Below are 13,702 nucleotides of genomic sequence, written 5' to 3'. Positions count from 1 at the left end.
TCTCCCTAATGTCCCTTATGGAGCTCCGTACAGATCATTCATTGTTGAAAATTGTCTGTGATAACTAACAAATGACAGCTTTGGCCACCCGTTTCTACTTAAAATTGTCCGTGATAACTAACAATATGACAGCTTTTGGCCACCCGTTGCTACTTTCACCTTTGATACTGAAAAATTGTGACAATACACGGATAGGCCTATATTAAATGCAGGTGCGCATCATGGCATGGGAGGTAGACTCCATTCAAAGACTGAAAGGATGTTTTGAGCTTACAGATTGGGAAGAATTCTTCAGGGAATGCAATGGTGACCTTAACCTGTTGTACGATACCATATGCTCATACGTCACATTCTGTGCTGATAGTGTTATTCCCACCAAACAAATTAAGATCTTTGCAAACAATAAGCCATGGATAACCAAAGACCTTAAGAACTGTCTCAATTTAAAAAAGTTTGCATTCATCCAGGGTGACCAGCAGAGAGTTAAAGAGCTGAAAAAGGAGCTAAAGCAGAAGACCAAGCTGGCAAAGCTCAACTACAAAAACAAAATGGAGGAGAAGTTCATCAGTGGAGATATAAGGCATGCATGGAGGAGCCTAAACACCATGATGGGCAGGAATAAGAACACTGCTGCAGTACAATGCCCAGACCCTGCTGCCTTTGCTGAAGAACTCGACACCTTCTATGCCAGATTCAACAACACTGACTCTATGGAGGAAATGGTCACTCTCCTATACCCCCCAGAATCTATCTGCATAGAAGAGAAGCGGGTTCTATCCATCTTTTCCCATCTCCATTCCTCCAAAGCTCCTGGACCAGATGGGCTGAAGGGCAGAATACTGAAGGAGTGTGCAAGTCAGCTGGGCGGTGTAATGACGAAAATGTTTCAGCTCTTCCTCGCCAGTTTTGTTCCCAGGGCGTGGAAGGAGACCACCATCATCCCTGTTCCCAAAAAGCCCCGGGCTAAAGCTCTGAACGACTTCAGACCAGTGGCACTCACCTCTATCCTGTGCAAATGCATGGAGAGAGTTGTTGCAGGAGAGCTCACCACCACCATCGGTGAGAATCTGGATCCACTGCAGTTTGCCTACAAGCCAAAACGAGGTGTGGAGGACGCTACATTACATCTACTGGATACCATCACAGCACCTGGACTCCCAGAACTCCTTGGTCAGGATCTTATTCATGGACTTCTCGTCAGCATTTAATACAGTTAACATCAACACACTCCTGCATCGCCTTCAGCAGCTTCAGGTCAACCCAGCACTGACACTTTGGATCAAGGAGTTTAAAGGACAGACCCCAGCATGTAAAGGTCCAGGGTGTAACATCGTCCAACATCATCCTTAACACTGGAGTCCCACAGGGTTGTGTCTTGTCTCCCATCTTGTTCTCAATATACACCAATGAGATCACATGCAACATCAGTGGATTCAAGCTATTTAAATATGCAGATGAACTGGCCTTGGTGGCCAAACTGACAGATCAAAGCACCCTGTCCAAGTACACCCAATATATCACTGAAATGGCCCTGTGGTTCAAAGAAAGCTCACTGCAGTTGAACATCAGCAAAACCAAAGAACTGTGTTTCCATAGGAGGAGGGCATCTAACACCCCACATCCACTTTCCTCACCTTTGACCCTGGAAGGACAAGTGGTTGAACAGGTGGTGAAGTTCAAATACCTTGGCACAGAGATCAACCAACATTTGTCCTTTAGCCAGCATGCAGATGGGCTTTACAAGAAGGGACAACAACGTATGTATCTCCTGAGGAAACTAGACACCTTCAATGTCAGTAAAGACATTGTGTCAACTGCCTACCAATCTCTGGTGGAATCCATCAACACTTGCAACATTACATCCTGGTACGGCTTCCTCACAAACGCAAGCAAAAGCAGACTTAATAGATTAACTAAGCAAGCAAGCAAGCTAATAGGAATACACCAGAAAGCGCTGGAGGATCTGTATATCCAGGCAGTGGGAAGGAAGACCAACTCCATCCTCTTAGATCCCTCCCACCCACTCCATCCTTGTTTTGATCTACTTCCTTCTGGCAGAAGATTCAGAATGCCTTTGGCCAGGAAAGCTATCTACAAAAAATCATTCATCCCCATAGCTATACACACACAGAACACTCATTCCTCAAAGAACTCACACAAATAACACACACACACACACACACACACACACACACACACACGCCTTCAGTCAAAAGACAATTTTCTAGTATGGCAACATACTAGACAATAAATCTTTTTGAATCTTGAATCTTGAATTAATATTGATGTGTAGGGGTTGTTTATAACTCGTGAATAATATTGTTTAGACCACGGTCTGGGGGAATACTCTGATTCTGATTGGCTGCAGTGCGTGCATTAACTCCTGATATAGCCCTACAGACACCTGCTAAGTAGTTCCAGTCAGTGTTTAGATTCTCTGCCCGAGCCCTAGCCCGACGCAGGCCGGGTCGGGCCGATATTTCCCACCACTATACTCGGGCCGCGCCTTTGGTCGAGCATTTTTATTTTTATTTTACCATTGGTTTATTGGCCTAATCTGAGGAGAAATCTATGCCATAAACAGAAATATTATAGGCCTTTATTACACGGGTCTTCTCAATGCCGTGGAACGCTCCGTTCACTTGCATGGGTAGTAGTCCGGTGACTTGTCTACCCCAGCGTCTACCGTTGCTAAGCGACGTCACCGTCTTTGCGGACAAATTATTTCTCTGCTGATCAACACTACAAATGGCCAAAAGACTTGTATCCCCCCCCCCCTTAAATAAATACTATGGCAGAATTATTATTATTCTCATTCAACTTGAACAAGTGTTTTTACAGTAGAGTGGTGGAGGGATGACGTATGTTGGCCAACCCGGAAGTGAGCGTCGCCCTGGACAAAAAGCCAACGGGTTTTGCCATTGGATTTTGATTAAATTGAAACAATTTATTAAATAAATATTTGTGAGATGTCATTACTCATTTGTGAGATGAGTTTGCTTCCTATTTATCTCGAGTATACACCTACTGTCCACAAGCATCCCCCCGATATGGATTTAGAGAATTGTTGCCACGTCCCAGTGGTGGAGGTATCATATATATGAAAGAGGGCATTCAATTATACTATAATGATAAATTAGGAGGCCGAAGCCCTAAAGGAAGTGATGCAATGGGTGACTGAGGGTCAACATTTGAGAACCCCTTTTATCAAAGGGGGTCTCAAAGGACTCATACGCTTCAACAGCGGCTGCAGCAGAAGTGTTGAGACGGATGATATCAAGACATTTATAGAATATTCCCATTCACATGATTCTTCGCACGACCTGCAGGTTGGAGAGACTGAAATAACCCCCAAAATGAGTAATAATGTAAAAGCAGCCAAGTCCCACTAATTGCTTGAACTATTTATTTCATTCTATTGTTTCGTTGATATGCATTATTGAAAAGTTTTAAGCATATGGATTTAATGCAATATCCACAAACAGTTCAAATGGTACCATGAAATGTCTTGTTTATTGCATTAACCAGTTAATTTCTCTTTTGTGAAAGTCACCAAAAGTCGAAAAAAGTTAAACGCAAGGTCACAGGCTAACAGTGGAGCTGTGTTGGGAACCAGCAGCCAAGAGCTTCCATGGAAACTTTCTACCCATGTTAAATAGATTTAGTTGGCAGTTCCTTTTCTGCCCATTTTTTTAACTTGTGGAAGCACTTTGCAGTACTGGGAGACGCCATTTCTAACGGCAATGGAGCTAGATTCTAAAAATATCAAAAGATGCCCAAAGCAAATACCTTTAACCCATAGTTGTGTTTTATCAAATTAAAAAATGTCAAAGTTTCATTGACCACAAATTGAGCAGAAATATTTTGCATACAAATCTTTAAATAGTTTAACCACATTAAGAAAAATGCATTTGTTAATTTTTTTTTTATTAGTGAAGCCACAAGTTTTGCACATTATCCAAACAGAATACCTGAAATGTTGATATTTCAGCCCTTTCGGGTTAAAACAAGAGAAAAGGACAACCTAACAAGAGTGAAAAGTTTGGGTCAGGTGACCTATAGTTCAAAGATGTCCCCGGTCAGGTAGACTAAGTAAAAGTGTATTTCCAATTGCTCCAGGACATTCGTGTAATTTACTTGTGAGCTCTCCCTCAAGCCTAGAGAGACATCAGTGTTGAACCACCAACTGAAAGAGGGTATTTGCCATTAGTATGAGTGACATTTCATGGCTATTAATTTAGTTCATTATATTTAGCCGATTTGAATAGACTTTTCTAGCAGGTGAGGCTGTCAAAGAACTAAATATGGAGCAACTACAAAAAGTAAATTTGCAGCATGACCAAATTATACAAAAAGTATAGGAACTGTTCTAGCAGATATGTTTTAGAAGTCTCTTTTGATAGGCAGGGAATAATTGTCTTTGTCACCCTGTAGTCATGCCATCAAATCTGTTGGGCAAAGTACCGCTACTGATTAATCCAGTAGACTCACCAGTCAAGTCCCCCTAGTTAGAAAATGGAAGAAACCCAGTTAGTCATGTTAATTATTCTGTTACAAATGAAGACTAATATTTTCCACATATTACGATCCAAGTTACTTGCTGCAGTCTTGGATTTTATAGTTCTACATGAATAGATTCAATTTACTAAACTATTAATCATGCTTCAGAAGAATTAACCTCTCTTTGATGGCAGATCTACCACAAGCCTCCATTTCCACAACCTCCAGATGGCTTACGACCTACGGCAACTCCTCGACTACTGCAAGCCAACAAATTGGCTCTTGCACACCAGACACTCATTTTGCTTTATTTTAGGTTTTCAAGCATCTTAAAATACCCAAATCATCGCTCCAATACAGAAGTCAGCTAATGGCCTATGGGAAATGCTTAAGCTATTGTTAGTGATGGCGATAGAAATGGACAAGCTTGCGTGTACAAATATGCAACTAGAATTGCAAGGTTCACAGCCCAGTTGCATAAGTGGTCACAACTTATGCACAAAAAACTTCCCACAAACTAGTCAACATGGTCAATTGAAAGCCTGTACAAAACGACCCTAGAATAGTCAAATGCAGCTTTACTGCGGATGAATTAAGCCAAATTGCGTAAACATCCAATGGTAAACAGTATACAAATGCAATCAAGGTTGCACTCGCACTAGGCCATCTGGCCGTGGCCATGGCAACTGTGGCCTGGCCACGGTAGGCTCTTGTACATACACCATCACGTCGCTAGCATCCAAACAATTCTACCAAACCTTAACCAACTAGTGAAAAATGGAACAAAACTTTAGCACACACCCAGTGACTAATCACCTTGTCCAGGGGTGTTCCAACGTGGTTTACCAGAGGGCCTTGTGGACTTAAAGTAAGCCACACATTTGACAGAGACAGCACGGAATGACGTTAAACTAAGCTAATCTACAGGTTACTAGTGCTAGTGCAATTACATGAGCATTTTGCACAATATTTGTACTCCAATGCTACGTAAAGCAGGCTTCTTCAGGAACCCGTAGCCTGCTACATTGAAGGGCAACTGTAACAAATCCTGACCAAGACCGAAAGATGGCTCTGGAAGCCACTACGGCCCACGCAGCATTTTACTGCGTGGACCGTGGTGGCTTCCAGATCAACCCTTCGGTGGACCATTCATACACATGTATTCCGAGGATGTTTTGAAGACACTGGAGTCCCATGGCACTAGATTCCTTTGAAGACTAAGTTGGTATGGGGGGGCCCAAAGGGGCCCCCCCATAGATCGAGTCACTCATCTAACACCCGTTAAGAAAAACACACATCACAAGACACAAATCAGCAAAGCTAGGTTAACAAACAGCGGTGACATACATGTCAAAGTGCAAAGAGCAGGGTTACTGATGGCTTGTGTCTGAGGAGACCAAAAACGTCAACATTTAATAAAGGAAAATAACTTTTACTCACTGCGTTGGTCTGTTTCGAAGTGCCATGCTGGTAGCAATATTGGTCTGGGCTGTTCAGTCAAAAAAAACAAACACCCAACAACGCATACTTTCAGTTTGTATAAAGTGACAATAGTGATCTGCAATCTAGATCAAAAACTTTCAACACTCGCTAAACTCAACCTCGATTGACAGAGGCTGATGCAAAAAGTAAACCAAACCCATTGTGTTCACCTTAAATAAAGGGGTGCGTGACAGGTGATCTCAATTAAGAGCTAATCAGAAAGAACACACTGTGATCGGCCATGAGTGAGACGTTCAAAACGAGAACGAGGATTTAACACCAGACGAAATTGTTACCATTCAAATTCAAATTTCTTATTATTGAATTGGGTATGTAATCAATGATTTGGGCTTTGAGCATGCCTATATTTCTTATAAATATATCTTACATTTGTTCAGCCCTTCGCCTTTTGAATATGAAATCTATAATCTCAGCCTCTCCATAATTTGCCAAACACATATTTTATTGTTCAAATAAAATCCCATCCTTATTTTGCCATTTATATTGAATCTTTACTGTGTTTTATTGTACAACACAATCATCTAATAATTATTCATAATGCTCTTCCATCGTTCTGATATCCATCTCCTTGGCTGCATTAAGACGAGGCTCGGGTCAGCGCAAAGATCGGGATCCACACATGATAAGGGATAAAGTTATTTATTAGAATAAAGTAAGTATCATGAAATCTGTAAAGGGATTAGTGTAGCGTATGGAAGATTAGAAAATGTGCGATCATATGGTTTGGACAGAAAACCAGTAGCCTACCAAAATCGCAAGGACCGACCGAGCCAGAACGGAGGAAACTTACCCAGACAGACAAAACAAATAGCCTACTGGGAACAACAAACCATCTTTACCATGTTGGAAATACCCAAACAAAATGAAACAAACCAAACCTGAACAGCAAACCAACATATGCATAATGTGTGGTTCCCAGACCTCAGGTGTTAGCCAGGCTACATAGCCTACGTAAGTGCATTGCTACCGGATAACTGCTCCGCTCAGTCCGCTGTCAATAGGATGGATGTCCATGTATAAGTGGATGCGTAAGTGCATTGAACATCACATGCACGCATCCAGTTACCATGCACATAACAGTCTACATACGCAGCGGCATAGACATCGTCATATACATTAATTAAGATCCTTTTCACATGCCATACTCATAACGACAGAATAAAACATGTATTCTTGTCATTTATTCAACCTACGAGCTATAGCATCCTTTCTGGACACCGATGTTCTCCTTGGAAAGTGTCTTTAAATTCATAATTCTCAATACACACAGTTCATTCATAAGAAGATAGAATAACATGTATGATCAACATTTATTTACATTAAAGTCATTAGTGGGGAGAGGCGAATGTCAACCAGATATTTAGAGTCCTTGCATTGCATTTCATCGCTGTTCATAAGTTAAATACATCAAGATAATTACTTAAATTTGACAACTTTCTTAGACCCATTATAACACCATCAGACGTTTCTCAAGAATAAATTCTTTTTTTTTCAAATTATTTTATTCTGGTTCTTTGCGACATCAGTAACTGGCTGACATAGCTTTGAATGGCTAACACTGGAGGTTTACAATGGGAAATCTTGAAATCAAACATGAAATGGATTCATACTGCCACCAGCTACATATTCAGTGATTGAATGTGTTTCAAGAAGCAGTCCTCCCCAGGGTGGTGGACCCAGTGACAGGAGGCAGTAGAGCAGCCATGTCCGCTGACCTTCTTCTGCTCTGAGGAGGACACAGGAAGGCTAGGAGCTGGTCTGCACTAGGTGTGAGACAGGGCCCCTGCACCCAGTCCATAGCCGAATCCTTTGGGGCCAAAGTTTTTTGCATAACATGCTGCAGAAACAAAAGGTAAATAGTCGCACATCACAATCCAATAGCAGTGCACTTCTCATTAGTTAAGCAGTTCATATATCGCATGTGACAACGAGACTGCTATCCTTGAGTTTCCCAAGTTAATCAGTTGTATTGGAAATCAATCAATTAGCGTACGTTTACCAAAGCCCAAGGTCCTTTATCATGGGAGTCAATAAAACCATTGCATTACAAATCATAGAGTTCAACGGGACCAAAACCATGGTAACATGCCTCTGGTGGTACACTACATTCATCTGTCTTTTTCACTGGTGCGATTATCATTAGAAAATGATGCATGTTCGTGTTTAGCTTTGATATATTCGTGTTTTATGTGAGCTTTTCCTGATAGTTAACTCGCTACGTGTCTGATGTATAAGGACCTTAAGTATTGGCCTAAAATGCAGCTGCAATCTGTTCACAATTACAGCAGATGGCAGCACATCCTTTTGAATGGCGTTTGACATGCATATTCTGATTTGAAACTTCCAACGGATGATGGCTAGGGGGTACCTTTGCAGTAGATTTCTCCATCCTTGTCAGCCAACGTAGTTGACTCCAGCCCTTTCCCACACAAGGCGCAGCGGAAGCATCCATTCTTATGCCATGCCTAAATAAAAATAGTGCAGAGGATAAATATGTTTAATGTTTATGGGCGGGTGCAGTGAATTCAAAATCAGTTGAAAATATAGGAATACATATTCTATGATCTTCAACAGTTATTTATACCATATAGTAAATGGTACAAAAATAATAGTGTACAGCAGTGTTGGACATTTGTCAACATTCTACTCTAAAATGTTTGGGTTCACAGGAACTCTAGGTGTGTGTTTGTCTATGAGGGGTGTTTGTCTAAAAGTTGTGTTTTCTTACACTTCCGGCTCCGATCACTTTCTCAGCGGCGTAGACTGCCTTGCCGCATCGTGGGCACTTATCGGACCCACCGAACTTCTGGGCCAGCTTGGACGTGTTGGTGTTGGTGGTGGGCTGATGAAGAGCAGCTCTGAAAGAGGGACAATGAATTGAGCCCATCAGGTAAATGCTACAAGAGTTAGCTGTAATAAGAGTCCCTTATTTATGTGTGTGTGTGTGTGTGTTTGTGTGCTTGTTTTCGCATGCGGCGAAGTCCCACTGTCTTGACTTACGCAGCAGGTTGAATCCCCAGAGACTCTCCAGTGTCCGTGCTCAGCGTGCCGGCACCCTGTCCGAAGCCGTAGCCTTTTGGCCCATACTTCTTGCCGTAGCAGGCCTTGCAATAGATCTCGTCACTGTGGACTGCTATTGTGGTGCTGTCCAAGTTCTTCCTACACACCACTTTATTGGGTACACACACATCAAAACACATACACGCATTAAAAACAATGCGCGGAAAAATCTAGAGTTAAGCCAGAATGGTAGGAGGCAGTTGCAGTTACAAGCATAGTATAATAAAAGCATAATAAATGTTCAGCTGGAACCGTTTTTTTATGTGGACAAGTATGTTGTCATTGTCGACAAAATATGTTGCAACAATGACAACATATGTTTCATTTGAAGTATTGTTGGCCATAGTTCCTCGAAACCAACTTGAAAACACAAGTTTGAACATGTTATTAATGAACATTTGGTACAGCTTTTCCGCCACCCTTATCTTGCACTGTTTTAGTTTCGTGCATCTAATTAATCTCAGAGAAGCAGCATGCATTTGAATTCAGAACCAGATCGTCAGACAGATTTCCCCACCAATCCCTGGTTCGGGTGTTAAGGAGGCCGTCACTCACTGCACAGGAAGCAGGACTTGTGGAAGCTCCGTCCATCGCACTGCACCTCTTCTGCAAAGTACACCGTCTTCTGGCAAGAGCCACACTTGTTCCCTCCTCCCAAGGACATTCTAAGAACTCAAACACACACACACACACACACACACACACACACACACACACACACACACACACACACACACACACACACACACACACACACACACACACACACACACACACACACACACACACAAACACAAAGTCGGGTAAATGTAGCATGTAGAGGCCTTGTGGATAGAGTTGTTTTGAGATTGTAATATCAACTCAATCTTTCTTTTCCCCGCTCACATCTGCTTTTAATATAATAAATACGAGGAAAGCCTTTTAAGTTTGAGAAGGGAATAGCTCAAAGTAATGAAAGACCTTGAGGACAATACCTAACCATGGGATAAAAGCGGGGTCATGGAAAAGATAAGGGACCAACCAGATGGAGATGGTAAACAATGAGTCCAAAAGAATGTTGCCGAAAAGGGACAATATTTAATCTAAAGGCTACCACTTAACCAGACCCCTACGTATGTTATTTATGAAATGAGATTAGAGGAGGTACTTATGTTTATTTAAAAATAATTGCAACACATATAAATGAAGTATAGTGTAATGTGCTATGTAAAAGTATTTTTTTAAATGATTACTGGAATTCCTTTACATCTTTTCATTTAGTACCCTGAGGTTTAGTCGGGATATTTGCTTTCCATCTAATTTCAATACTAATACTTCATTGCCTTCTACAAATGTTTTGTTGCGGCGAGAGAGAGCCCAACGCCACAGTACAAAAGATTCAACACATGGTCTGCTATTTCTTGCTTTGCTGAGCAGTGTGGTCTAATGGTTTGTTTCATTGCTAAAGGGAGTCATGTGATATAATTTCAATTGAGACACGCTGTGATGTAATCAAGTAGTAAAATGTGGTGAGGTAGAAGTTTCTGGAATCCAGGCCAATTCTACCAGAGCTTCCCAGCATAACCCTCCCTTTTCATTCTTTATTTCCACATCCACATTCCTAACTGTGAGGAGCCTTCCCTTCACACCCCCAACTCCAGCTCACTGCCTGTCTGTCTGTCGGTCTGTCTGCCTGCCTCTCTTCCTGTCTGTCTGCCCGCCACTCTGTCTACCCTTCTTTCGATCTTCCTGTCTGTCTGCCTGCCTCTCTGTCTCTTTGCCATTGCAGAGCTCTGGGTTGGAGTTGGAGGGGCCATTGTTGAACAACTCATTCCCACCATGACAAAACAATAGACTGCAGGTTAGCAGCTCTGAGGTGTAACCTCAACCGTCCCCACACACCCCCTCTCTCAGCCTGTTCACATCAACACGACTCAATACTAAGACAATCTAGTACTACCCGTTTGTTTATATTTACTTGAATGTTCACACTCTTTATGTGATCGCATTAATGACCAATATAGATTAATCTATGATGGTTGTCAACCTGTTGTTTGTGACACCCTGAGTTAATCTCTGAAATGCTGATTTCTATCCTTGATTGTCAAATTATACAAAACATTTGTTGTTTTAAGTGTTTGGTTTTAGATTTGTGAATCACATTTTGCTGAAAACAAACACGCAAGATATATCACATGAATAGTGGGTGACATATTTGCAATGCAAAGAAAATGTGACTAATCGTTTTTTCTAGAGAAAATCATTAATTCTATTAATACTGGCCTCTTAAGAAGTTAATGTGTTGCTAGTGTGCAGAAGTAGAGCCTACTCACTTCCTGCCAACATCCAGTGACATACATCCTGGTCTATTGAATCTGCACTAGCACCATCCTGTGACTAAAGATCTAAAGATAATCTGGAAGTTGGCCCTATTTTATTAAAATTGAAACCAACACAGGCTACTTGTTTACACCACATTGATATCCTGATTGTGTATCGCCATGCTGCATATTAAAGTGTGTTTACACACTTTTATTGTCTTCACACTTCGGACGGGTGTACAACATTGGTTTGACACTGGTTTGAGTATTTAAGTCATGGAGTGGAACCAATATCCTGCCAGTGAATATCCTGCAAGTTTTTAAAAGTGTGCTTTCAAACCGGGCACAGAAACGTTGTGAGTAGCGTTATACAAACCAGTTTCTCCAACAGTGGCTACGCTGGCAGCCACCATTCAGGCAGAGGCCACACCTATCATGTGGAACTTTAACTCCCTGCTGATTTGGAGAAGCTGTTCAGACCGAAGGACGCACAGGGGAATTTCCAATATAAACAGACTTAACCGGGACATAATGACAGTGGAAAGCAAGCCAGAGCTATGGAGGAATGTGAGCAGAACTTACCTGTGATAAAAAGTCAAACGTGTCTTATTCAAACCAGTGGGGGGTACAGCTCCTAAAGCCAGAGGTTCACCAGGTAAAGGGTAGCAGCAGGAGGGTCTATCCCCGGGTCAAGCAGTGGAGATGAGGGGGTAAAAGCAAAGAGAAGTAAGCCTGTGACGCTGCACGTACTGTGCTCTCTGCACAGGAGTCAAGTAACTGTGGTGGGAGGGAGGAGCCTTTGGGGTGGTGCTAGTCATGCCTGGGAGCTCATGCCGAATTGACGGTCATGAGCAGACTGGCCCAGAGAGAGGCAGGGAGTGGAGGGGAGGAGGAGAAGAAAGGAAGGAATATAAGAAGAAAGAGACAGAAAGAAGGAGGGAAAAACACATAGTCAATTGAAATAGTTCAGCAACAATAAATCATTTTTTCAATCAATTTCAATGAGAATCATCTTAACGCAAGAAATAAGGAAATGGTCAAACAAATACGTGTCAAAGTGGAAGGGAGAACCAACACTGAGAATATGAAGAAGTGAAGGGAAATTTCATTGTGTGACAACCAAAATATTTTTAAACTTCCAGTGTAAAGACATTATTTTGCCCTGTATTAAGCCTGAGGGCAAGACGATGACACCAAACTAGCTCGACTGACAAGAAAGTTTCAGAGGTTTTTCTCGAATGTTTTCCCTAGTTGTCAAAGTGTGTGTGATCAATTCTATACTATCTATCCAAGGCTAACCTTCAATGAGAATGCTTCTTAATCATACCCCTGATAAACACAGCCTAACAACTTCCCCCGTACACTTTCTCATCTCCTTGACCTTTATTCAATTATTGAAAGACATTTAAATGTCACTGTGACGTGCTTAATTGTGATGAAAATGTTTTCTAGTTGGGCTGCCTGTTGGTTCTTGGATGGAGAAGTGTGTGTGGTTTGGCCTCTGCTCTGTTGTGTCTGGCTCACATTTGCCACTGTGTGGACACTTTGGGTACTGCATCCCTTCACAGCAATAGAGCTCAACAGTAAGGCAGAAGGGAAATATAGTAAATAATGTAATATTCTGAATGAAGGATATATACTATTAGCCTTAATGTTGTAACCATCCATGGTAGAGCTATTATATTGTTGACGGTTGTAGAAGCCACATCAACTTTTTTTAAGAAAACATTATTCACAATATCACAGAGACCTACTACATGACCCATAATCCTGAAGTATAGTACAGTGAAGACTGTTGGAGCTCACTCAACCATGGAAATGTTTACCAACAGCAGCGTCATGTCGCCTAGTTAGTTAACTGCTCCAGTGGTTTACGTTCACTATACCGCACGGAGCAACCATGATTTCTCTTTCTGACATGCTGCATTTTGTTACCATTTTATTCACGTTATTCTATTATATAACCGATCCATCAATTCCTCACGTAACACTCGCTGTAACTGGCTTTGATGGATGCCAGAGACAAAGCAGAGTACCATTGATGACGACACTATACAACTCTATTCTATGCACTTTATGAAACACTCTATAGTAGGGCTGGGTAAAAATATCGATTCATCAATGCACTGCCATTTATTTGTTCTCGATTCAATTTCGATTCAGAACTTTTTTGAAATCGATTATTTCCATAAAAATAAATAAAAAAGAAGAAGCATACTCAGTCATTGTAATCTAGAAGCGAGTATGCGTAAATGTACATGCCCTTTTACATTTGTCCATGTTATGATTATTACTTTTATGCTGCAAGTTTAGCTCAGGAACAATACTATACAATGGTG

At 41.6% G+C, this 13,702-nt stretch overlaps 1 protein-coding gene across 1 annotated transcript; it reads right to left on the bottom strand.

Annotated features, from left to right (window-relative positions):
* Positions 1-6,372: 6,372 nt before the first annotated feature.
* LOC130380393 (cysteine and glycine-rich protein 1-like) lies at positions 6,373-12,171 on the bottom strand. Its single transcript, XM_056587587.1, has 6 exons — positions 11,946-12,171; positions 9,619-9,728; positions 9,004-9,172; positions 8,732-8,861; positions 8,372-8,468; positions 6,373-7,840 (listed from the first exon to the last, which is right to left on the bottom strand). The coding sequence occupies exons 2-6, from the start codon at positions 9,725-9,727 to the stop codon at positions 7,767-7,769; spliced, it is 579 nt and encodes a 192-aa protein (XP_056443562.1). The 5' UTR covers position 9,728; positions 11,946-12,171; the 3' UTR covers positions 6,373-7,766.
* Between the last annotated feature and the right edge of the window lie 1,531 nt (positions 12,172-13,702).

The sequence above is a fragment of the Gadus chalcogrammus genome, chromosome 1, assembly GCF_026213295.1.
Source record: "Gadus chalcogrammus isolate NIFS_2021 chromosome 1, NIFS_Gcha_1.0, whole genome shotgun sequence".
Lineage (NCBI taxonomy): Eukaryota > Metazoa > Chordata > Actinopteri > Gadiformes > Gadidae > Gadus > Gadus chalcogrammus.
The sequence above is the reverse complement of the archived record's forward strand: the minus strand, read 5'-3'. Positions and strand labels throughout refer to the sequence as shown.

Coding starts and splice junctions, on each gene's coding strand:
- LOC130380393 (XM_056587587.1), bottom strand. CDS start 9,727: ATGTCCTTGGGAGGAGGGAACAAGTGTGGCTCTTGCCAGAAGACGGTG. Junction 8,862..9,003: donor CTGGGGATTCAACCTGCTGC/GTAAGTCAAGAC, acceptor TCCCTCTTTCAG/AGCTGCTCTTCATCAGCCCA. Junction 8,469..8,731: donor AAGTGATCGGAGCCGGAAGT/GTAAGAAAACAC, acceptor ATTTTTATTTAG/GCATGGCATAAGAATGGATG.